The sequence below is a fragment of the Astatotilapia calliptera genome, chromosome 19 (assembly GCF_900246225.1).
Source record: "Astatotilapia calliptera chromosome 19, fAstCal1.2, whole genome shotgun sequence".
NCBI classification, from domain to species: domain Eukaryota; kingdom Metazoa; phylum Chordata; class Actinopteri; order Cichliformes; family Cichlidae; genus Astatotilapia; species Astatotilapia calliptera.
The window spans coordinates 29081568-29108207 of NC_039320.1; the positions used below are offsets into that span (position 1 = coordinate 29081568).

Here is a 26640-nt window from a genome sequence, read left to right on the forward strand (position 1 = left end):
TCCAGACTTCTGTTGAGCTGACATGATTAGTGACTCAAAAAAAAAAGCTGGAAATGCCCAATCAACACATTTCAAAGGGGTCTGGTGCTCATTTTTTCGCAGGCTCACAACATACCAACTGTAGTGCATGTACACAGTGGTATGTATGGAGAGGCTGTGGTCAGCAGGTTACATATATCCATCATGGGCGTGAGTGTCACGGTTATCTTTGAGCTGGTTTTGTTCAGGGCTGGAATGACCATATAAAGAACATCTTTAATGATTTTGAGGTTTGAATTTATTTAGGCTTTAATGGCACAAAGCCTCCCAGGATGACGGCGGCACACATCATCTGCTCCCTTAACTGTGTTTGCTTGCTAAATATAAACTTGGGTGGGATCCCCGAGCATATGAATGTATATTTTGCAGGGTTACTTTAGCTTTCAGAAAGAATGGTGCTTTTGCTTTTTGAAATTTGCCACTAACCAGCTCATCGGTCTGTTTCTCCAGTGTCAGGCTGATCCTCTCTTTAGCTCTGCTGACTGTAACAGCAGAACCTGAGGCTGATCTGGATCAGGGAGGAGCCAATATTGTTCCAAAATTCTTTGCAGTAGCATGTATTTCTTTAACAAAGTGGGCGTGTCCTGTTGGTGTCTCCATCACAGGTATAACTTCAATCCAATTCTGTGGTAAACACTGACAAGCTATGTTTAGTCTGCAACTATAATAGCGCTGTTAACTCTAACAGCATTTTATCTGTTTCCACTTCCAAAGAAATGACTGAGAAAAACTGTATGTGCTTTCATTTTTAATAGGAACCAAGAAATGTACCGAGGAAGACATGTTGAAAATAAGATACAACTGCCAGAGCTTGATGCAAAGAAGTTGCTAGGTAACGTCCAACATCTTTGTGCAGCGTTTATCCAGAACGGATTCATCCAAACAGGTTCTGAGGCCTCGGTCTGCATCCCTGTAAGATCTACAGAGCTGCCACATTCAGTCAGCTTGAAATCACCAGTGGGGTAAGCCCCGACGTCCACAGTGTTACACTGCAGGCCTGTCAGACTTTCAGTCGTGACCAGCGCAGACACAGTTACTGAGGCCACTCCTTCAATCAATGGCGACCTAGAGAACGACACACTCTTCTTCGTTTCCACCTGTCACATGTCAGTGATTGGACGAGCACATTTTTAAGGCGGGTGAAGAAAAAGCTTCCAAAGGCGTTCCCTGCGTCTCACCGAGTCGCTGCTGCTGTACGCCTTCATCATGTAGTTCTCACTGCAGCCACAACTACTCCTAATCAGTGCAGCTTACACTACAGGTTACTTAGTTACTCCTTAAAATGCTAAATAATATTCCAATGCAAACCTTCCAGATCAGCGTGTCATTTTGAACACCTGACTCAGCTACAGAGCATTCTGCGTTCTGCCATTAACCAGACAGAGTGGTGCACACACACCAACACATTCACATCACAGGCAGAGTTTGGCTTTGTAGAGATGTTCAGCTAAAACCTTTTCCTCCTTTTTCTAGAACCTGTTCAATTTTAAACGGTGCCAAATCAACAGTCGCCTCGAGGTGCTGTTGTCCCTTTGGTTTCTTCCCACATGCACTTTCAGTTTACACCTGTGTTTCAAAGGGAACTAAAACTCCAGTGTAATAAAAATATCTTCTGCATAGAAGCCTGGAAGGCAACCAAGCACTAACAAAAGCCACACTAGATGAACACACACAGAAGTTCCATGACTTTTAATTCAATTTCTTTTTTCAGCTATTTTTCTGAGTCCTTGGAGAGACACAAAAATAAATAAACAGCATGGAGTGTGGCAGTTACTGGAATTATTTAAACAGTGTTCTCTTTGGGTTCGTCTTCAGTTCGACTGGCACTTGGGTTAGCTTCCTCCCTTTGGCTCGAACCTCCCATCGAGGCCAAAGCAGAGTTAACATCTGTGCTGACGTTATCGTCCTGATCTCGTTCTCCATTAGCCTCTGCATTAGTCCCGTACACCACCTTCATCCCATTCAGGAGAGGGCTGTCCTCATCCACCTGGATCTCCTGGCCTTCCTCCACCTTACGCAGGATAACTGGAAGTTTTGCATCCGCTTCAGTATTCTCCAGCAAAGCGATATCGCTTTCCTCATAACAAGGCAGCGACGCCCCCTCCTCCAGATTTTTCTGGAAATACAGACGTTTGGCTCGGCCACAAGCCAGCGCCTTCTCTAGGATCTGCTTCTCAGCCAGGCGGAGTTGGATAGCCATGCGGGAATGAAGAGACAGATCAGGCTTCTCCAGCATGGAGCGGTCCTCCTGAAAAACAGGAGAGAATAAAAACACGTCTGCTATTCAGAAGGCTACACAGGAAATATTTTTGCCTTTGAAATACGGAGAAGCTTTAGCCTAAACCTCCGCCACACTGACCTCTGACGTGGTCTTGTATGTCTTGAGTAGAAGAGCAGCCCGAGTCTCGAGGAATGTCCACAACTTGATCTCGTTTTCCCAGCTCACAGGGAACTCGCTGTTGCCCAGGGTGAAGATCTTATTGATGGCACGCTCTCCGAGCAGGTAGTACTTCAGTTCATCTGAAATTACGCACATGTTAGTATATGCAGGGCCACAGAAGACAAGTAGTAAGAGGCAGGCTCCAAAGGTCAAAGGATGTCTGGGTTCATCTCACTTTGGGAATGTGTCGGCGCCTTACCCTCCGTCATGCAGAAGACTCTTAGGAAGGCGAGGAGCTGGGCTGAAATTGGGGGTTCATTGCAGTGAAGGGCAAAAACATAGGAGCTGAAAGACAGCAGAATAAAGAGTTATTAAACCATAGCAACACCACAGCTCTGCACACAAGTTCTTAAAGCAACAGTTGTACCATTTGCTTCCCAGAATACGGGACAGCTTCCACAGTACAAAATACCATTTCATGCAGTGGCAGGTGATGAAAAAACAAGAATCCTGATTCTTATTTTCCACAATTTAACCGGAAAATTAATTAAGAGTGTTTTTAATTCAATGTTAAAAACCTCAACTACAAGAAGAGAGCACATGACCTGGATGGTGTAGTGAGAGAGGTACTGAGCTATACATCCTGTAACTTCACTGCAATGAGTAACTAGTAAAGATAACTATATCGATCTCATCCAAATCAATGTCATTAACAAGACAGTGAATGAAGCAGCATCGTGTTGGGCTGAAAAACATAAAACCAACACAGAAGTGCCAAAAGCTGTTCACCCAACAACACCGTGGGACGACAGAGCTACCCCTGAGCCTTCCAGCAGGTTCACCGCTGCTTTTAACATCCCTCTCACTCACAAGACATTCAGGAAACTTAGACACACTTATGGTATCAATTTGAAAACCATAAGTCGTGCGTTTCATGTTCACATATGATCAGAATTAACCTTGGCTAACCATTTCCTGATGCTTTGTATTTGACACTTCAGACAAATATCCATCTGAACATCTGAAGCTGTCCTAATAATAGTGCAAACCACAGAGCCAGCCTGTATAATGTGAGAAATATGTTCTGCATGCCTGTCCACGAACGCCTTGTTGAAAGTGAGTGCTCTGCAGACACAGCTGGTGAGGCAGCTTACGTAAAAATGACCAGCAGTGGCTCGTTCAGGCTCCGGAGTGCACAGCTAAAGACTAGAATCTCATCCCCAGCACTGATGCAGCCTGTAATTCATCCACTGTCTGTTAGCTCCCCTCCCTTTGAGAGAAATGTAAACCAAAGGTTTCCACCAACAGGTGGGCTGGGCTACCTGTTGTTGAGCACCTGAGGGGACCACATCAGGGATAAACTGAGTATTTATAGCACTCTGAACCTGAACTCTTGGTGGCTTCACACTGACCTCACTCTTTGAATCTGCAGCCATGTTTAACACAGACCACCGTTAGTTTGACAGAAAGGGAAAAGTAGAACAGGCTCCTTTAAAAACTAATGGATGTCCACATGTGAGCCTTCACAAAATCCCTGCAAGCCTGACATCTGCCTGCAGTTCACCTCGTACTCGCAGATCTGATTTTTCCATTGGCCTCTGAACAATAATGTTAATAACTGCAATTTCCAGTATTCCTGTGGATTGTGAAAGTCAGCAGGAGGCCAGAAAACACGGCTATATTAGACCTTAAGTGACAATATTTCCCTGCCTCAGCAAAGTGATCGATGTGGCGATCAGAGCAGCACAGGGTCAGCATTATTACAACCAACAAATGCATTACAGCTGCCTCCCTACTCTTCCTATTAAATTATCCCTTTGTCCAACGTTGCAGAAGCAGGAGTGCAGCCAGCTAAGGAAGCCTCAGTCTGCGCCCTGCAGCGTGTTTAAAGGTTGTTATTGCCACTTAAAATACCTGCTCAGACTGATCTTCATGTTGTAGGAAAAGAGTGATGACAGCAGCGACTCCACATGTCACCGAGGTCCGACACAAAGTCTGTGACTCGTCCCTTTGAAAACCATCTACGAGCATATCACCCCAGCAACAACGTGGATTGTTTCACTTAATTTCCACTTTTGAGATTTAGGCTGCCATCAATAAGAGATTAAAGGCGTCTGATTAAAAATGCTGCACTGAGAATGCTGCATAAAATTAAGAAGCTAATGATAAACTGATTAAGCTTCTTGGTGATGAAAGTGTTGGGGTGGATAGTAAATTGAAACTTGGTGGGGGGGGGGCTGCAACATTTACATTATGTGCTTTAATTATAGCAAAGAGGAGCCTAATTGGTGGAAATATCTACTGCTGGAAGACAGAAGTGCATCTACATGAGTTTATAGTGAGCCCGGAGCTCTTCTTGACCCATATTAAAGCGTGCAGAGATCTGCTGATCGAGCGGTTGAACCTACGCTGGGATGCCGGCTCTCGCCAGAACTTCAGCCTTCATGGCGTAAAGGCGTTCACTTTTACTAACACCAAGCTTGATCTTCACCCGGTCGTGGGCGTTGTCTTGGAAGAAGAAGCCATTGTGGATCACAAACTCGGCATTGGATCTCGTGCCATAAAAGATGTAGATCTGTGGAAAGAGCATGTGGTCAGATTCTACAAAGTCCTGCCCGTAGTGAGCAGGATCTATACATGCTAGCAGTATGAACGCAGTATATCCAACTTGGCATATATCTTAAGGAGTTCAACAGTTAGAAATATGTTTGCTTTAGTCAGCTTATTTCTAAGCTACTTGTTTGCTTGTAATTCTTAAAATTTAAGTCAGTTTCACTTGTATTGCCCCAAATCACAACAGCAGCCGCGTCAAGATGCTTCATATGAATGCTACAATGAAAAAACAAACACTGATGCACCTGTGTTATGTCAAAATCCTCCGTGTATTCAGAAAACTGCCATTTTGAGTTCAAGGCCACCGAGATTCAAACTCGCCCGAGACTTTTGGTAGACGGCATGAATGTCAGATGACTATGTCACCTCGTTTTTGCATTCACACTATTGGGTGTCCACGCTGCCTGCCCGCCTCTTTGCTCGCCCCTCAGCCATAAAAATGGCAAAAACCATCCATCTTCTTATCCTCACCAGGGTCGCCGGGGCTGGAGCCCATTCCAGCTACCACAGGGCGAAAGGCCGAGCACACGGGTGTGTCGCAGGGCTAACACACAGACAGGCATTGGCTGAAGACTAAGACTGAAGCATGGCACTTGATCCGATCTTAAATATGATCAATCTCTGTTATTGAGTGACAGCTCAGTTATTCGGGCTGGTGGTAATTAAGCCATCACTTGACCTGTCTTAGCTAATTACAGGTTCATTTCCAACTTTCCTTTTAAGGATTCATGAAAGAGTAGCTGTAAAACTGCTAACTGCTCATGTGCAGAGCAGAGCGCGTGCTCCTATGGGCTCATCCATTTGTTGGAGTGTTCTCTGGTCATTAACTTACATTAGAACGAAGCAAGTGTTGTTGTCATTTGGTGCTGAACTGAATTTAATAACATAAAATATACTGTTAACATACTATTTTCAGAATACTGAAACAATGTGCACACAGGATTGTGGCTGCATCACTGACAATCATCATCAGACGCCTTCTTGGCGACAACTCTCAGTCACATGTTGTTAGCGTTCATTTCCAGACTTCAGGTGCTGTCACTACACAACAACAACTAAAATATTATACAAATTTCTGCTGATGGAAGATAAAATGGCAGCACAGCGATATAAAAAAGGTACATAGAGTTTGTACTGAGTCTAACTGAACTTCTATATCTGAGGATTTCTTGTGTACATAGACATGAGACACAAAGACCAAAGTGATGATCTCGTCACCTGTTCGTTCTCCTTACAGTCCTGCAGTGCCACACATTCACAGCGATCGTCCTCTAGGTTGTATCCGGTGGTGATCTGCAAGTTTAAAAGTAATGTCATCAACGCAGCCCTCACCAAATGGATTTGCAGCAGGACGTATCCAGTCAGAGCTTTTGCTGTGGCTCCAAATGTCAGCAAGCTGCAACATATTTGACTTAATAATCTCAGTTTAGAGAGAAAGTCTGACATGTGAGGGCCCACAGTCCACACTCTTCCCAAGCAGTAATGTTACACTGCCACCACACACTGTAATGCTAATCTATAGGTCATAGACAAATGCAGGAAAGGGGACTAAAACTGAAGTTTGCCAATTTGCATTTAAAGGTAAATATAAAGAAAAACCTTCAGTTTGATGTAAAAAAACTTCAGTAAAATATGATAACATCATGCTATTGGGTTGCTTCCCATGAGCTAGATGGATGTAACCAGAGGTCCTTCAAGGAAAAGCTCACTTAGAAATAAAAATTAAGAGACAATACCCCAATAAACTGCCATCCAAGACTGAATATGCAGTGAAATGAGAAAGTATTTTCCACAACACTCGGGTGTGGGAGGAGTTCAGTGGAACTACGGAACAAGACTTCAGCTGGCCTCAAAGTGATTCTTCAGACAAGTCGAGAGGGGGAGGCGGTATTTTACACACTGTTTACAGTAGCAGTGGGACGCTCCACTGATGATATAGTCGGGCCGTGGAAGGAACACTTTGAGGATCTCCTCGAAGTCTGAGGAGTGGACTTGCCTGTCACAGAGCTGAAATCACTAACGTACTGAGCCACCCCGGGGGCCCTGCCACTGTGCAACTGTTTGAGATTCACCCCTGAAGCCTTTGGATGTTGCAGGCCTACCCTGGCTGGCACTGCTCTGCAACACTACATGTGTTTGTCCTTTAGGACTGGCAGACGGGGGTGGTGGTTACCCTACTTAAGAAGGGTGTGTGCTCCAACTGTAGGGGGGAAAAAGAAAAGAAAAACGCTTTCACACTTCTCAGCCAACCAGGGCAAGTCTATGCCAGAGTGCGTACTTATTCAGGTCCTGTACGAACAAAGCTTCATATTGTCGGCAGTAAGTCAGACTCATTTGCGGAGGGTGGTGGACGTTCTGTTCATAGTTTTTAATGGACAGAATATATAGGCGGGGCCAGGTGGTGCATCGTCTTTACTTTGGCGGTCTACTTGCGGACCTGGACGACTTGCTGTAATTGATGGAACCATGAATTCTGCTCAATACCAGATGATGCTGAAGGAGAACGGCTGGCCATCGGTTTGTGCCCTGCTGATGTCCAGTCAGACAAAGACTGAACAAATTTAAGGTTTTGGAGTGGTGGAGTAAAAGGCTTGTTTCAAATCACATTGAGATGCTTTGGCATGATCCGAAAAAGGTTATTCATCCTCAAAACCCTTCCACAGTTTGTCTGAATTTGAACGATTCTGCAAAGAAAAGTGGGTCAAAATTACTTCCCAGCGATGCGAGAGACCCGTTGCTCGTTTTCGCAAATACTTGTTTACAGTTTTTGCAGCCAAGGGCGGCACCAGCAATTACTATGTTTAAGGTGCAATTACTTTTTCATATAAAGCCAGGTAGGTCTAGATAACATTTCCTTCAATAAAATTATTTAAATCTCCAGTTTTCACTGTAAACTATTTATTTGGGTTATCTTTTGCAATATTACTCATCAAACAAATATTTCCAATATTTGTTTGATGACCTTAAATGTAAAAAAAAAAAGAAAAAAAAGAAAAAAAAAGAAATGCTTAAAACACTGCATCTCTAGTTTTTCATTTCAGCAGAATGTTTTCCAACTTGCTGAAAATGAAACCACATACTGCTTATAATTTTTATCACATGAGGGAGGAGCACAGAGTGTTTCGTGTCAGAATATTTACCCTGTGCTAAACAATCAGGTTACAACACAAGTGTGTTGATGTATCCTCAATCATCCAGGTAAGAAATCCCAGAAAGTTGATTCTGTTTATCTGGATGTGTTTTCAGTAACTCTTCAGTCTCAGCTGACTGCAGCTGTCCCCAACCTTATCCACGGTACATTTGCATGATGACAAAAATAGCACCACTGACTGAGGTCAACTTCATAATCATTAATATGCAGATTATTCAATTTGATTCCATGTATATAAAATCAAATTGCCGAGAGATGCTACATATTTTAAGGTAAAGACCCTTCAATCCGGTCATTCAGTCTGACGTCACTAGCCGTGTCTGGGTCTAAACTCCGCTGCAGGTCCATATATCAAACGATCACTGTGGCATTACTGAGAGTTGAAAACTGTCTAAAGTCTTTCATCTTTAATAAAATGATCAGCGTTCTGCTCTACCAGGTGTAACAATTGAGTTTAACATCCAGGCATCCATGAAAACGGAATTTATGACATTTAACGGAGTTAGAAGTTAGCAGGAAGTTAGCTCGCTAGCTTCTATCTAAATACAATATAGCATGTCCTGACTGCGGGGTTTTGGAAACAAATTAAAACGTACAGCTCTGTTATCACTTCCAACATAAATGAAGACAGAAAACTAAACAGCAGTGACGTTTGTAGGGTTACTGAAGTTGGGCTAGCTGCTATATAATGATGTGCTACGTGACCGCTAGCGACACAGCTATGTTAGCATAATATAAACAAGCTAACTTTTTTTCCACTCGATAAAAGTTAACGTGAGTGTTCTCGGTGGTCAGGAACAAATGTAATCGCATGGCAGGATGCTGTAAAAGGACCAAACTTCAGCCAGGAGAACAACTGAGATAATCCATCCACAATACGAGGTTAGTCATTCATATACTGCTGCATGGGCTGGGCTGTAGTTACATCCTAAGGTTTTAAAAACTGAGCTTAAATAAATGATTAGCGGTAATAAAAGCCGAGGGAGGTCAACAGTGATCACTGACTGTTTTAGGAGCTTTTTGAGATTAAATAGAAGAAAATACAAAACATTAAACATGTTAACAACACAAAAGCCATATTAAACGCAGACTACTTTAGACCCGGAAGTAGGATTCGTCATGCCATCACTTAACGACCAGATAAAACTTAAATGCAGAGTGGTACTCGTAGCCACTGATCAATGGCTATGAGCACCATTCACACAGAATTGGGGAATAGCTGCACCTAAAGCATCGTACGATGGTGACAGACACTCTGCAATTCAGAGATGGTATCTCCCTTTTCACATGAATGGTAACATCCAATGGACAGAATCAATTTCCTGGAAAGTGTGTGTGTGTGTGTGTGTGTGTGTGTGTGTGTGTGTGTGTGCTCACCAGTCCATTTGTGTGGTTGCACATGTCCCAGAGAGGAATGAGGGCCAGGGTGACCCGGCTGCCATCCTCAGTAGGGATTTGATTCTGACGGGTCATCACAGAGGATACGGCCCACCTGTTAATCAAACAAACATGTTTCTCGTTCTAATACGGAGATCAGTCAGACTGTCAGTTACACAGTGCTTTACTACTCCACTAGAACAATTCAAGAGATTTACATACAACACGCCTCATCCCCCATTTATACAAACACGGTTTTCTACACCTAATCTAACATTCACATACATCCACACTCCAATTCAGGGTCTTTCCCAAGGAAACTTGAGCATGCAGGAGTAACCTGGGATCTAACCACCAACCTTCCAATTAGTAACTGGCCTGATCTACATCCTTAGTGAGACGTCCTATTTGCCACAAAGTACTTTGATCATTGGCAGAAGAGAATCTTAAAACAAGTTATATGACATTAAATTAAGCCCAGGATGGATTTGATTTTGATTTTTAGTTTATTTATATGAAGCCAAGTCTCAACAACAGTCACCTCAAGGCGCTTTGTATTGTAAGGTAAAGACCCTACAACAATACAGAAAACCAAAGACTATGGTTAGAGTGGGAAGGAAAAACTCCCTTTTAACAGGAAGAAACCTTTGACAGAAGAAGAAGAAGAAACACCCAATGCATCATGGGAATCCCCGGCAGCCTACGTCTATTGCAGCATAACTAAGGGAGGATTCAGGGTCACCTGGTCCAGCCCTAACTATATGCTTTAGCAAAAAGGAAAGTTTGAAGCCTAATCTTGAAAGTAGAGATAGTGTCTGTCTCCTGAATCCAAACTGGAAGCTGGTTCCACAGAAGAGGGGCCTGAAAACTGAAGGCTCTGCCTTTTAAATATCCTAGGCTCCAGACGTAAGTCAGCATTCAGTGCTCTACTGGGCTGATATGGTACTATGAGCTCTTTACGACGGGGGCCTGACTATTCAAGAACCTGTATGTGAGGAGCAGGACTTTAAATTTGGATTTAACAGGGAGCCAATGAACACAGAAGCCAACAACAAGCTCTCTCTTTCTCCCTGTCAGTACTCTCACTGCAGCATTTTGAATCAACCTCATAATAATTCATTACAATTGTCCAGAAGTAGTGTTTAGGGTTACAAGTGGTTAGGACTGTGGCTTCACAGCAAGGAGATCACTGGTTCAAAATACAGTTGGCTGGGTCCTCTCTGTGTGACGTTTCCATCCCAGAGAGCACCTATGCTCTCTGGGTGCTCTGCCTCCCTCCCATGGCCCAAAGAAATGCATACGAGGTTAATGATTGTAATAATAAATTTAATGTGAGCTAGGTCAAGCAATTCAAATGGTCAGTAAGATTATAAAAGCACTATATACAGCCCATTACTATAAACATGTCCACCTTGACTGTGAGTGTAGTTATGTTACAACCCTGCCTGTGGATCTCATAGTGATTCTCTACCACCAAAATGAAGGTTAGTACATAAAAGTCACAACAGAGCTGTAATAAAGCTTGTTATTCACAGTCTGGAGAAGGTAAACAAACATGTAAACCGCTGCTACGCACTGACCTGTAGTCATCAAATGTGAAGCAGTCCTTCAAGGGCAGCTTGCTGGCAGTGGGATGAGTCTGGGGAAGGTGGACACGATGGGAGTAAGAACAAAATAATCACAAAACTGTGTGTGTGTGTGTGTGTGTGTGTGTGTGTGTGTGTGGTTTCGCCTGAGAGGCCTGTCAAACAATACATGGCTACAACAGGGGTGTGTGTCAGTGTGTGGTCTCTTAGTGGACACTTGACCCCACACATATATCTCTGTCGGCCTAATTTGTGTGGCCAGCAGCCATCGTAAGTCTGTCTCATCAATTTGGGTAATTTGAATCAGTGCCTGTCTAAGTGTCTGTGTCCATGGATGCCACAGATTCCTCCACCAAAGCCACAGGCACCACCTGCACCACCTGCACAGCTGCAAACCGTTCAATTCAGTGGAGTTCGTGACGAAAATGAAGGAATACGAACGAAAGGCCAAAGAGTAAGAACAACTCGAAGACCAAACAGCTGCTCAGTGAGGGGTGGCTCTGCCGGTGTAACAGCTCTGATGTTTTACCAACAGTGTGGCTTACAGTCCAAAGAAACACAGCTTGAGGTTACAAAGTAACACATTCTCATCATTACCAGTTTACAGTGCTGCTGAAGAACGGACCAAGCACACGACTCAGCACCCTGCGGTCTGTTGTCCAACGTGATCAATAAAATATCCATTTGAATACTGAAAACACTACGTCGACACTTTCGGGGCATTTTTAACGCCATTTTTTATTTATTATTTTAAAACAGGAAAGTGTGGTGGGACAGTGAGACAGTGAGGGGAGACAGCAAAGGTCTCTGGGTCAAACTGAACCCAGGCCACGGCATTGAGGCCTTGTGACATACAGTCACCTGCTCCACCAGGAAGCTAAGTGACACCAACATACAGTATACTTTTTTGTAATATTAAACAACAGATAACATCAAACTAAAAGTGAGGCTGGCTCCAAAAACAGAGCCAGTTGCTACAGACTCACATGTTAAAAAGGTCCAAAGTAGCATTAAAAAGCATGTTCACGTCCTCTTTGATGATGACCTTTTCATAACGAGTTGGTGCATTTGGGTCTTGTTAAAGTGGACATGAAACACTACAGGCATTAAGGCCATTGTAAAGCATGGAGCATGGCTTTAAAACTGTCATAGACTTCATGCTGTCTGAAGTCAAATAAAGGAAGTTTTTACAGGATGTGTACTGCAGTACAGACGGTACCACACCACAGTTCTCTGACCAGTAACAGAACCGATGACTTGGTGGAAAATTAGGACCTGAAGATCCGTCTAACAGGGATCACTTTGGAACGTCCCGGCCTGCAGCAATGACTTACAAGAAGAACAAACCCCAAAACACAGTATACTGTCCACTCTAGTAGTTTTGCTGTCGTTGGCTACCTGCACTGATACAGAAGAAGCCTTAACGTTGTTTCTTGAAAATATTTTTACTTATTAAAACAGTTTAAATCCTGGACAATAATGAAGCTGCTGTGTATCTTTGTTCGTTTTCATTCCTGGTCACATAAATATTTGTTCCATTTCCGTTTTGAACCACATTCCCATTTTCCACGATGATCAACATTCACGTGAACTCAACATCAACCGTCATGAGTCCATCACTGCAGACAACATTACATCGTTTCACTCTTTTTCTGACAGCTACCCTCAATACTAGGCCCAGTTCTTTAAACCTCAGCCTAACTATAGTTTAATCCAAGGCCAGTTTTAATAATTAGGGCCTTAAATTTCTTTGGAAACAAAGTCCCTGCGATGTAGCGGTGCAAACAGATTAGCGTCTCTGCAGCATAACTAAAAGAGCAACAGCTCTGGTTCCTTTTGGCTTGACGATTGAGCCAGGATGGCTCATGGAGGTGCGTCCTCTCATCTGATCCATCCTAGCACACCATGCACCACACACACACTCCCTCCTCCTCCTCAGATGACCGGGCTGGAAAATTAGCTTGTCACATCGGATTTGAACTGACCTAAATGTACCTTCCTCAATCCCAAACCCCCATCCCCCACAACACATACACCGCCCACATTCACCCCCACCGTCCCTCTGCCCCGCGTGTTGGATATATGCATGCGCATATGTACTAATGTCAGAGACGCTCTGCTAACATATCACCAAATACAGCATTGGGCCTTGTCGAGGGTATCCCTGAGCAGGCCTAGGACATGGGAAACATGGGAAATATCAGATACTGGTGTCACCCTCTTAGTAGATACACCTACACAGGCGATCGTGGCTCAAGAGTTGGAAGGTTGCCGGTTCGAGCCCCGGCTTGGACAGTCTCGGTCGTTGTGTCCTTGGGCAAGACACTTCACCCGTTGCCTACTGGTGGTGGTCAGAGGGCCCGGTGGCGCCAGTGTCCGGCAGCCTCGCCTCTGTCAGTGCGCCCCAGGGTGGCTGTGGCTACAATGTAGCTGCCATTTACATCTGGTATCAATTTCAAAATCCTATGTTGTTCTGCAGTTATTGCATTCATGAGATTTTCAGAAAACTTGACCTCTGACCTTGACCTCGAGGTCACTGAGATTCAAACTCGTCTGACATTTTCAGTAGATACACCTGTAGTATCAATTTAAAGCTTCTATGCCACTTTGTTGTCGAGTTATCACGAACCCAGGTGAGCACTGCAGGGTAATGACAACACTCCACGGCTGATATGAAAAGCAGTTTTCATTAGAGATGCGCTGGAATGATCCTAAAACTTGGAAAGTGTGTGTTTACTATTATACATACAGACACATATCCAAGCATGTATACACGCAGGCACACTAATGTAGAGTGTGCATGTGTGTGAGGACCAACAGCAAAGATGGTGATAGACATAAATTTCCCATTTAAAAAGATGATTTTGTTTGCAATCTTAATTTAACTCAACACTTACTTACAACTGTGATTCTACATATGTAGTACTTCCTTGCTGTGACCACTAAAAATAAAGGTGGTGATGCTTCAACACAACCACCAACAGCTGGGCAGCACTTCACAATGGCGGCTAAAGACTTGTTTGTAGAGGGACACTGGCTGTTTCAGGTGAACTCTACAGACAAACTGTGATACTAACAGCATTTATGAGCTCTACGCTCAGACTGATGTATATGCAAATGGATAACACTGGTCAATTCATCAAGCTGGCTGATTTATGAGGAGCGGCTGGGAAGAACTTTCTTTAACTTGACAAGTACGGCTCTGTGAATTCATCTGTAGGGATGAATCAGTGTCACTGCATGCAGGGTAAAACGGTGTGACCACACACACCATTTTACCCTGAGGCAGGCGTGCGTGCACAACCTCTCCTCCTGATAAAGTCAAGTTCAGAGTAGCTCCAGCATTTCCCCCCTTTTCTTTTTTAATACAGACCCTGCAGTTGTACACTGTTGCTCTGACCTTACAGTGCACAGAAAACCATACAATACATTTTCTTTCATTTAGCACCAAATCAACACAACTAAAAACCCTAAAACATAAGAGGAAGAACCCCAACAATTAGACCAGCCCCTGTGACCGAGCACCTGGTGACAGGAAAGCCTCCCTTTGCACAGGAAGAAACCAGGATCAGAGAGGGGCAGCCATCTGCCTGTGACTGTTGGGTATGAGGAGAGGAGAACGAGGGGGGACATCCTGCCCCTTTCATGATTTCTCAGTTTGTTGCATGTTTGTCACACGTTTTAGTCAAATAAAGAAACAATTAAGTAAATATGAAATGCTGTTTTCAAATGATGATTTCATTTATTAAATGGAAAAAGGCTGTCCAAGCCTACCTGGTCCCGTGTAAAGGACCTGCTGATCTTTTCCTGGCAAGTAAAAAGATCAGCAGGTCCTTACCAGAGTCTACAGTTAGGTAGATACAACCTCAGATCAACCACACATGACATTGGACCTCATAGTTTCATGCCATTATTTAACAGAAACCAAAGTAAAAGACAGAAGCAGTGTGTGACAAACCAAGTTCACCCTAAACTCAACAACTTAAACGATAACCTTTAGTTCCTCTGAAGTTTCTTAATGACTTGAATCAGTCCCTCTCGTCAGTGTGGAGGAGTTTTCATCTCTCCATCACTGTGCTCAACAATAAAGATATACAGTCATTCTAACAGGGACACGCCATTATATGTGCATCTGAAACAAATGATTCAGCCACATATAGCTCTCATTCATACCTGCTGTCGTTATGCAAAATGAACTGTATTTCCTGTATGTCATCCAATTTAACACACACCTCAAAGAAACGTTTGAAAAAGCAGTCTTTTGTTGCCTTAAGAAGAAGAGGCCGACTTCAGAGAGAACCGTGGAAAGTCCTGATCAAAGCTGAGCTGGCATTTCACCATGATTGAGATTAATAATGGAACATTAGCATATTTTCAGATTAGCATCCCACTATCTGTTGTCTGAGGCTGTTAAGCAACATTTCATCATATAATCACTCTCTACATCTCACTCAATTTGTTGGCACATTAAACTGGACAGAAAAAGCCAGTGTGTGATCTTCACACGTTCACAAACCGAATCTTTCTCCTTACTGTAAAAAAAGATTGTGCTGGTTTTGATTTATAAAATAAAAAAATCCTCCTCCACCCATCACAGTCTGATTAGAAGCTCATAAGCCAATTGAATTCCAAAGAAGGGAAAATATCAGATCATAATCCGTAGTTCGTCTGTGACGACAGGAGCCCATCTGTGGTTCGGCCCCATCTGGAACTCCTTTGCTAATTTTAGATGTTTGGGTTTGTTCTCCATGTCAATCCTGACACAATGCCTCCCTCTCCTGGTCGCGGTGGGGACAGCAACATGACAAGCCTGCTACACTCAACTGGCACTTTGCTGGGACACCTTGGTCCAACTGGGCCCCCTCCCCAAACTGAGCAGGTGAACATTTCTTTTTGGCTCTTGCTAGAGGAGACGCCGCCCATCCCACTTTGGGTGGAGCGGCTCTCATTCCCAGCCAAATTCATTCAACCCTCTGAGAACATTTTGAGTTGAGAGGAAGCAGAGCTGCAGTCCTACGATTTGCAGCTCAAGCTTCTGTAAAGTTTGTGTTATTACAGTAGATGCCTCTTTGAAAGTGCTGTGCTCAAGTTCAAGGATGCAAATCTTTGACTCCATGTGTCATCACAATACGAGCAGCTACCCAAACTCTGCTCCCACAGAGTAACTCATAATAATGTTCCATCCTCCCTGTGACCCTGGATCCTGTGGCTCCTCTGAAAACATGCAGCCCATCTCACTATCTTCATTTAACCTGAGAAATCATTTGTTAAGTAAGCTCTCAGCAACATCGTACTGGCTGAACAACCTTCCTCCCATCACTGGAGCCAGGCCGGCAAAGAGTCGAAGCGCTACTGAGCCAAGCACCACCTTAACCTTAATCAGTAATTACTTCATTTTCACAATAACATTTTAACCATTAGACAAAACGAAAATAGTCATAATCATAGACACATTACGTACAGCTACTTGTAACACTACTGGCATCTAGTCTCACTCCAGCTGATTGAGAATTCCTTCTCCGTCTCCATTGGACCACACTCCTATATGATTGGTCAAAGTTGTCCTACTATTAATTCATCTTCAGTCTTTGTCTACTGATGGGCCTTCAAACTGGCAGTAATAAAGCCACCAGTTGACCCAGTAATCAACCTCCAACCTTCCTTTAAAAAATAGCAAACTGTACCATTTACCAGACGTCAGGCTTCAATATCAGGTTAAGATTCAATTATGTTCAGAGTGCCCACTGATACTTGCTGACAACCTGTGTCTTGTTTGGTGTATCTGCCCACCTGTACCAGTTTGTAGAAGTAAGCATACTGGCGTGCAGTGTTTTTATACTGGCTGAGGACATCCTGCACCGCCTGTGTGCCCAGTAGGAGCTGCACGTCCTCTTGCTGGTAGTACAGAGGTATGTCATATTCTTGAGGAAGACTGCGGATGTATGGTAGCCAGAAGGAAGCAGGGTTGGCTCGCTCGCATAGCAGGTGGAGGGCCAGCGTCACATTCCCCATGGCCTGCAGGATCCGATCCTGGCTATACAAAGGACCTGCCATAAAGAGGTCACAGGGTCATATGACCAGCAATCATATTTTTATGCATTTATTTATTCAGTTTTTTAAATTCCAACATTTTTAAAGGCTTATAATAATATAAGTAAACTACCGTGAGATTAACACGTTACACTGTGATTTTTTTCTCTTCCGTAACAACGATTTAAACATTGCTGCATCTTGACGGAAACTGTGGCTGAACTGGTGGCAACAACTCCAGTGAGCAGCACCCAGCAATGTGCTTTGGTGGGTTTGATGCCAGTGAATACAAGGAGCAAAAACTTCTTGTTCATGGTGCTTTAAGGTGTATTCAAACAATGAGCCAGTTTCAGAGTGCTTCAGTTCCACAGCCGTTTACCAGTAAGGACCAAAACAAAGAGAGAGAGGGGGAATGTGACGTCTCACTCTGCTGACAGCAGCGATGGCTGCAGTGACTCCACAGCACGGGACGAGCCTGTCACACGGACATGTGCCACGTGTCTGGAGGGGCACAGCGTATAACCTGTGTTTTAAATGCACCGCGAGCTTTGATGGCCTTTAGTTAAAAAAGGATACACCCTTCATATCACAGTGTTATTACAATGATTTCTACATATGTGCACTGATGTTAGAATAAGTCAAATAAAACATCAAAAAGATCTATGAACGTGGCAAAAATGAAACCTGACTAATAAAAACCTTTGTGTTGTTCTGTCGTCTGATTACAGATTGTAGAAAAGTATTTACTGCAGCAAATCAAACATGCATCGTGTCTGCGACATGTCTCCTCTCCACTGCTGGGCCTGTCCAACAACGTCTTTGTTTTCTCCTGTTGTACTGACCCAGCACGAGTCCTGCAGCAGCCCCACAGGCTGACTGCAGATTACTTTTCAGAGGAAGAGATCTGGCGTGCTGCGATGCCCTCTTAATGTGTACAACTGTATGGAATGAGCTACGAGTTGTAAATAACTTCATTTCTTACCCAGTATAGAGTTCTGTGCCGATTCCACTGTCATCAGCATCTTCCTGGGAATCCACAGGAATAGTTCCTCTGCCTGTAAACCACACAGTAAATAGTAGTGAGCACAACAGATCACATGGTCAGCCTCTTCCAAGAGGTCAGAGTATTTATCAACTTCTGATTTTAAAATGGATTTGACACTGATGTACTGAAAGCCTGTGGGGTGCAGACAGGTCGGCCTAACCTGCTACTTTCAGGGATATCTGTGTCTGCTGCACAGTTATCCAAGTAGCACCATCTCCCTGGCACTGACTGCTCCGATTTGGCAATACAAGTTTGCTAAACAAACCAAGTGTGGCATAAAGATGTGAAGCCATGATGCCATAAACACCTTTTGCATAAAAATGATGGATGCATAACCAACACTTGCCCCAGATAAAGGAAACAGTAAAGGCATGCTAAAACAAATACAGTCATTACCAGCAAACTGTCATAACCGACTCTACTGCTGTTACTTGCTCAGGTTCCTTCTCCACACTCTGGACAGCCAACACGCTCCCATTGCTCTGCACAGCCACGAACCAGCAGCCAGCTCTCCACTCATTTGTCAACCCCCTGTGATGTGGTTCAATATCAGCCATGTAATAACTACAGTCTCCTATATGTTCATCCATCAATCTCCATGTGCTAACTTTAGCCATCCTGACCCCTGTCACATGACACATGTGATATGAAAGCTGCTATGAGTAAATATGACATGTTACTGGGTAACCAGTATAGGGATGGGAAATGATATGAATTGAGCGATGCTGATTCGGGTGGGTATAGCTCTAAAGGTAGAGTGATGAGTACTAATCAGAACTGTTTGATGGTGTCATGGTTCGATCTCTGGCTGCTCATGCGCATCGTCTCATAATTAACACTTAATATAAACCTACAGCCTCACACACCAACACAAACCTCTATGCCAATGAGGACATAAACCATCTTTCTCTCAGTATTTAGGTATGAACACAAAGACGAAAACCAGCACAAACAGTAAATCGATTCTACTTTAGAAACATGAGGCTGCAGCCTGACTGCTCATCAGTTTGTCACCTGTTGAAGTTAACGGTCTGAGCCCTGGGCTGGAGTCGGCACTCACTCGCCTAACATCGCTCTGGCTTCTTCACCAGCTTAGCGTTAGCATGCCGTCTGTGCAGGGCTTTCAAAGAGCTCAAGTTGCACTTTACCACTGCGCTCTGTCCTTTGTGCAAGTCGAACAGATAACCAGGATTGATGGGCGGAATAACAATTCCAAGGAACTGAACTACTGGGAACCAGTTCTTCTAGAAGAACTGGTTCCTTTAGAGAACCCTTGATCTCTAAAGTTTTTGCAAAACCTACAGGTTTGCAACAGTTATTATTTTCTGTTATAATATTTTACATTGTAATTGCACACAACCCAAAATTATATGATACATTTGAGCAAAAGTGTTCAAAAAAGACACTGAAGTTTTACTTTTGAGTTCTGGGACTCAAAATGAGCTCTTTGGCAGTTCTAGGATAAAAAGCTATTCCTCTATCAAATATCCCATGTTTGCTCATGTGATGGTGAAGCAGGAGGTAACTTCAAAATTCTAAAAAAATCAAAGTAGAAACCTTGATGTCTCTGGTGGCCCTCAGGCCATAGCCTTCCTTCCCAAAGTTGGCCACAGTGAAGCACTCGCAGGAGGCCCCGTTTTCCTTAGCCCAAGACATCAGGTCAGGGAAGTGCTCCTCCCTGCTGCCCTCAAACACAATGGACATGCCTGAACACACACACACACACACACACACACACACACACACACACACACACACAAAACATTATCATTTAGTCCAATGGGATGGGTATGTAAGTCTCAATCATGTGTTAACATAATACTATACATGTACTTACCCTTTTGCTTTTTGCGGATTCTTTCCACCAAGCCTCTTATCTGGAGGTACTCCTCCCACTCTTTACCAGCAGAGGCTGCTGCACTGCTGCATTCTGGGAAAACACATTGGCAACACTTCAACGATACAGCCACCTTATCCAAGAAACCAGAAGGAGCAATAAATACTCAAGCACAGAGCAGAAATCAGCACGTGAAGGCTGCTGAACATCTGCAGAAAGTCACTGGTCTAATGCCTGCTGTTGATGCAGGATCAGGGCTACTTTCTGCATCTACCATTATGCATTGAGCTATCAGGACTTAGAGCAGCTGATCAAAACACACAACTAAGCTAGTATTAGCTAAACATCTTGTCTGTATGCTAATGTATTTACTTTTGACGGCACCTCAAAAGTCCCAACATTGCAGTGTAGAATGATCCGATGGTGCTTACGACTGTATCTCCATTTTTACTTTATCCTTTCCCACCAGGGCAAAATGAGCCTGTTAAAATTTAACACTTAATGCATAACATCAACTAGGGTCAGTCTCACTGACCTCTTCTCTACTTTTACTGGTGTGTAAATCAAAAATATTATAATTTACCTTATTTTAGCCTGATTTATTGGTATATTTGTTGTACTCACAAAATAATGGAGCAGTGTACGTGCACACAATGGTTTTATTTGAGCACTTTGAATGGAAACATACTCTGCAACAGTTCAGCAATCAGGCTCATCATCTCCTTGGGGGAAACCACAGCCATGGCTCCTGAGCCTGACTTCTGAGTCTTCACCCGACTCTTCTTTCCCATGATGCTGGATGGACAACCAGGCTGAGACACAGAGAGAGCACACCATTAACCACTGTTACTCTGCTCCACAGTATCGAGACATCAACACATTACAAATCAGTTTTTTAAGCTAAGCTTGAACCTCAGTGAACCATTACTTTTCACAATACAAATGGATTCCAATAGAAGAGAGCTTTTATCAGTCTGATACCTTCACAGTCCAAAGACCTTCATGACCAGAAGGAGCCATCCTGCAACGGCCAATGCAACATACACGGGACAGCTTGGAGCTACGTGCTGCCAACAACCGCGATATGCAAGTGATGGTGGTTATCAACTTGGTAGGTTAGTCTAGGTTTTTCAAATCTAAAGTCAGGTGACAAATGACAAGCAAAAGCCTAAACCTGCAGGGCGAGGACTCTATAGTGCTGTGGGGGGATTTAGCTTCCACGGTTCAGGTCTACTTTTCCCACTGAGTCACTGCTAATCAGTCCAGAATTGTTATAAGTACTCAGTTTCATTCTGTGATGGGACATTTCTTTTCTCCGTCCTTAGGGCACTGACTGGTGTGGCAGGGATTAAAAGGATGTCAGTCCCACATTATGCAGTCAACAGATGCTAAACCAAGAGAAATATTTCAGACCAGTGTGTTAGAGTGGGTTTTCCACCACCATCATTCAGGGGATGTCTTTCATCCAGACTGTTTTTTTTTAATTTTTAAATACTCTTTATTTAAATAGAGCCATTTTGGGACACATACAGACTATCTCGCTGTTATTATGTCATGTTGCTTTTTGTTTAAACCCTGGGGGCTGAGCGGGCTTAATGTGATGCTTTTTATTCACACGCTGCTCCTAGATACCTTTCTATTGCAGCTCTATTTGTAGTCGCAGTGCAATACTCACACTCACAATGGGTTCACAACAGAGCACTACAGAGCTGTGCATTAAATGAAGCATTGAAGCAAAAAAATTAATCAGTAAAATATTGTCTCGATCAGTGTATTTATCCACCAATAGAGCACCAGTTAGAGTCGGAGAACAGGAATTTATCAGAAAGACGAGTTGACAAAAAAAGCAGTGAATGCGAGTACAACAAATCTGTTACCAAAGCTGCTGATAAAGGGCGTGCTGCTGTCACCATGAAGAAATGGGATTATAAAAACCTCAAGTGCATTTCAACCAGCGACGTTCCTGCTGACTAGTCTGGCACTAAGAAACACTCAGATATCAAGTTAACTTTGAGATTTGCTTCATGTGAAAAACTCTAAACAGAGGCACCATCAGTCACATTCTTCAAGAATGAATCACGCTGGACCAACATTTCTGACAACCACTCAATCATAATTAAAACGATAAATCATCCACGCGTTTCCTTCCACTCATCTGAAGTCAGGTCGCGCAGACAGCAGCCTAAGCAGGGAAGCCCAGACCTCCCTGTCACCGGCCACATCTGAAATGAAATTATCTAAATTTGTAAAATGAATCAAATCTCTAAACTTGATCTTAAATTCTTATTTGTTAAATTTTACTTATAAGTGGGAAAATTAACTCTGACTGCTTCGCCATTACTTCCATTGTTGCAGCATGGAGCAGTCAAAATCTTCCCAGTGGTATTGAAAATGTTTGTATTGTAACGATTAGGGCTGGGTATCGTCACTGATTTCTAGAATCGATTCAATTCCGATTCACAAGGTCCCAAATCGATTCGATCCACGATTCGATTTAATTCGATTCGATTCGATTTAAATCTGGGAAATTTTGACAGTTAGAAGTATAATTCAGATCAGTACATTTACATATTTTTGTAACTATAAAAAGGAAGCTGACACTCGCAAGACTTTATCCAAGGTGTGAGCATCACAGCAGAGGCCTTTGTGTCAAAGTAGCTGAAGATAAAACACAGAAAAACATGAAGGTGATTTTCCTGGCCTGGGATTTTATAAAAATATTCTGCAGTACATCAAAAACGAAAGAAAACCATTAATTAATGAACATTACCTCTGACGTTACAGCGGTTTTATTAGACACACGGCTAAGCATTTTGCATTTTGAATAATATTAAAAAGTTTAAATTTGTTCAGTATTGAACAGCAGAAATGAGGTTTTCTTTTCGGAAGAATGTAAAAGGGAAAAAAACAGCGGCCGACAGCCTGTAAACAACAGTAGACTTGTGCGTAACAAGCAAGCGAATAATGAAGAAAGCGAAACTGTTCGAGAGAGAGAGAGGGTGGGGGGGGAGGGAGAGAGAGAGAGAGCTGCGCATCGCAATGGAAGCAAAACAGTAAAAGAGTGAATTCATGACGATGTTTATGTGAAGCGTTTGGATCTTCTTTTGCTGCTGGTTCGGTCAATATTGTTTGGAGAGAGATCAAACTAACAGCTTTAGAATCAGCGCATAAAGGGCGTGAACACAAAGCGCCGACCCGCCGACAGATCAGAATCAGCGAGCTGTCGGCTTTCAGCCCCGACTGTGAGAAAGGCGACATCTAACTGATTCTGATCCGCGGGTCGTGCTGTGTGTTTAAGTCTATGTGCAGAATCCCTGTACCTGCTCTCATTTACTGTTTGGTGGTTCTTGAAATTTTGTGAGGTTTCACCAGAGATTCTGGCATTTCGGACAAAATAAATTTATATTAAAAAATCGATTCAGGATTTTAATGAATCGATTTTACGTTATCCAAGCCAGAATCGATTTTAATCGATGAATCGATTATAAAAACCCACCCCTAGTAACGATAGTATTGTGACAACGCTAATGATTCTATTTATTCTACATTTTGACTCTAATGAGGATAAAAAATATTTATAAATTAAACTTGTTGTGATAAATATGAAGCTATAAATAAAGTTGTCAAGAAACGAGGTCTTTCATAGCCATCTTTAATATACAGTCTATACTCTTAAACAATAGAGAATGCATTATGTATGGCCTCTCAGCCAAATTGTACTTTTCCAACTGTAAGTCATATAATCAATAATCATCACGTCAGACAGTGAAAGTCTCTGTCCAGCAGATAACTTTATGTGCACTTTATAGACATCTGTACTTAAACGCTGCTGGTGTAATAGAAATACTGAAGTCTTTGAAAGAAAACCAGTGATGTGACAAAAAGTGATTGACAGTATTTGCATGTTTTAATGAATAATATCAAACCATTTGAAGATAGACAGAACATTGTAGCTTCTACTTCTTGACAGCAATCTGTTTTGGCAAAGCAACTTTTATATATCCATTATTTATGAATTTAAAAATCTCACTGAAATTAAAAATGCCATTTTCAACACAGAAATTGTAACAAATATACCATAAAGATATTTTAAGTGCCAAAACAGTACTGGATTGACTGTAATGTAGAACACTTAAAGATACAGGGGATTTCTTTATTTTTAATATAACCGACATCTGAAGTCCTGTTGCCTGCAGAATATGTATCAGAACCAAAGACTTTAGACATAAACACAAAGAAGCACCGGAAATCACTTTTTGGCACAACACCGGAACTAAACAGACCTGTAAAAACGGTTAGTGAACGCAGTTGTTTCAAATGAATTATCTGTCGCTAAATCAAAACTGCGCTTCCTCGCTGAGGACACTTTCTGAGGGAGCTGCAGGAAACACCCACGAATTATTTGGTTTTCAGCTGTGAAAAAAGGTGAAGCTTCTGTAAGCTAACGGCTGTGACAGCGGTTGAGGCTCGCCGTGAATAGTATGCCGTACAGCGACATATCACACACTTTCCCTGCTAGAAATAGAAAATAAGTTTAGGGGCTTCGTTTAAAACGAGACACAAGCAGAGTACTAGCTAAGCGTTAACCCTCCCACCAAATAACTGGCTCACACGACTAGCTGGGTCTCGGGTTGTTTCGCCTGTGTCACCAGGCCAGCAGCTAGCTTATGGCCATAAATTAAGCACGCCAAGACGAACAGAGAGGTAACTGGAGCGGGGCAGCAAAATAGCTCATTCATTCCCCACTAGCTGCTCTCTCTGAAGGCTAGCGAGCAAGTTGTGAGCTGCTTAGCTGGCAACTAATGAAGGGTCATGTTGGAGTTATAGCGTGGGCTAACTTGCAGTGCTGGCTAATTTTAGCCTTGGCTGTTATAAACACAACGACTTCCGCGCCACACACGCGCGTTTATAGAAAAGATCCACTGAATCAAACCAAACTACATTCGCACTTTGTCTCAGGCACTCATACCTTCTGAAGTGACAGCAGCTGTTCCCTCTGACCCTGCACTGAAACCAACCCTGACTTTGTGGCGCATGCGTTTGAGCAGTCGCGAAGTACGCCTCACGCCCGGTCCACGCCCACAATCACAATGCGTGTTTCTGCCGTTCTAATTGGTTGATGGAGACCATGATCCAGGAAGTTGAACGCTTTATAAAGTAAATTTAAGAAGAACCTCTCCTGTCTCGCACTGCAATTGGACGCCTACTTTTAGAAAGATTAAATCGACCATAAATGGTAATGTTGAAACTCTAATGATTGGCTGAAAGTTGTGCCTGTCTAATTGTGCCAACGTTTTGATATTAGAGTGGATTTGTTAGGGGTAAATGATGAAGTCCATCTACAGTGAGGCATCATGGAGCAGATTACATACATTACATACAGCAACGTCACACTAAACCCATGCAATCAAATCAATGAAAATAAGCTAAGGCTAAAGCTAAGGATGTAAATGGCCCTGGTTCAATCATGCAACATTTCCACCCTTGTCATTTACTATTTGCTGTTTTGATCCTGGCTGCTTTAGTCTCCGTGCCAAATCCTTGGGCGATGCACTCAACCTTGAGTTGATGTGTTCATCAGAGTGTGACTGTTATGTAGAAAGTACTTAGGCATAGGGAAATAAACTGCTTGTATGAATGGGTGAATGACACATGCTTTGAATTCTCACATAGAAAAGTGCTGCATATTTACCATACAGAACTAACGAGGAACAAGCTGTCTTTGGTAACTAAATGATACAGCCTATTTTCTTTTTAAAATAGAAGCAGTTCTAGGTAAGTTTTAGTTCACTAGTTTCATGGAGGACATTATCAGATCACTAGGCACACTTAAAGATTTATTTTTTAAAGCAAGAAAAAAACATAGGTTATTAGCTTCCCAAAGAGGTTTGGTTCTTGGCAGTGTTTGTGTGCATATGTGGCATGTTTTCTGTAAACATGATATCTTTGAATGAATTCTAATAAAACGTTGTAGGTGTGCAGAGCAGAGTCATGGTGGCTTATATACACCAAAGTCTTCAAAGTCAGCTTCTGTACTGTTCTGTACAATGGTGAGCATCATCCAGCTCTTTAATTATATTCATGTGCCTAATTGAATTCTTAAAGAGACATCTGTGTAACTGTAGGTAGTTATAATATATATATATATATATATACATGTATATGTATATATATATATATATATATATATATATATATATGTATATATATATATATATATATATATATATATATATATATATGTATATATATATATATATATATATATATATATATATATATATATATATATACATATTAGGGGTGCAACGATATTCGTATCGATATTGAACCGTTCGATACAGTGCCTTCGGTTCGGTACGCATATGTATCGAACAATACAACATTTGTAATTTATTTTATCAACTTTCCTTCTGACGATGCTGTCTGTGTTGAGCGCTCAGTGAATCTGCGTTCGACTACTCCGCCTAGGCTGCACTGTCGAGCGCAGATCCACTGAGCGCTCAACACAGACAGCATAGTCAGGAGGAAGAGCGCAGGGCACCTCCCCCACCCTCATTCAGATCTGGCGTTTGAAATTAT

The 26640-nt window shown here is 42.7% G+C and overlaps 1 protein-coding gene across 1 annotated transcript; it reads right to left on the reverse strand.

The window, feature by feature from the left end:
* Nucleotides 1-1745: 1745 nt before the first annotated feature.
* setd3 (SET domain containing 3, actin histidine methyltransferase) lies at nucleotides 1746-25154 on the reverse strand. The gene is made up of 13 exons (XM_026151984.1): nucleotides 25028-25154; nucleotides 20747-20870; nucleotides 20059-20151; nucleotides 19779-19927; nucleotides 18159-18231; nucleotides 16937-17193; nucleotides 11141-11199; nucleotides 9561-9675; nucleotides 6251-6325; nucleotides 4828-4994; nucleotides 2679-2764; nucleotides 2399-2559; nucleotides 1746-2287 (listed from the first exon to the last, which is right to left on the reverse strand). Exons 2-13 carry the CDS (start codon nucleotides 20847-20849, stop codon nucleotides 1823-1825), a joined length of 1803 nt encoding a protein of 600 aa, XP_026007769.1. The 5' UTR covers nucleotides 20850-20870; nucleotides 25028-25154; the 3' UTR covers nucleotides 1746-1822.
* Nucleotides 25155-26640: the final 1486 nt, after the last annotated feature.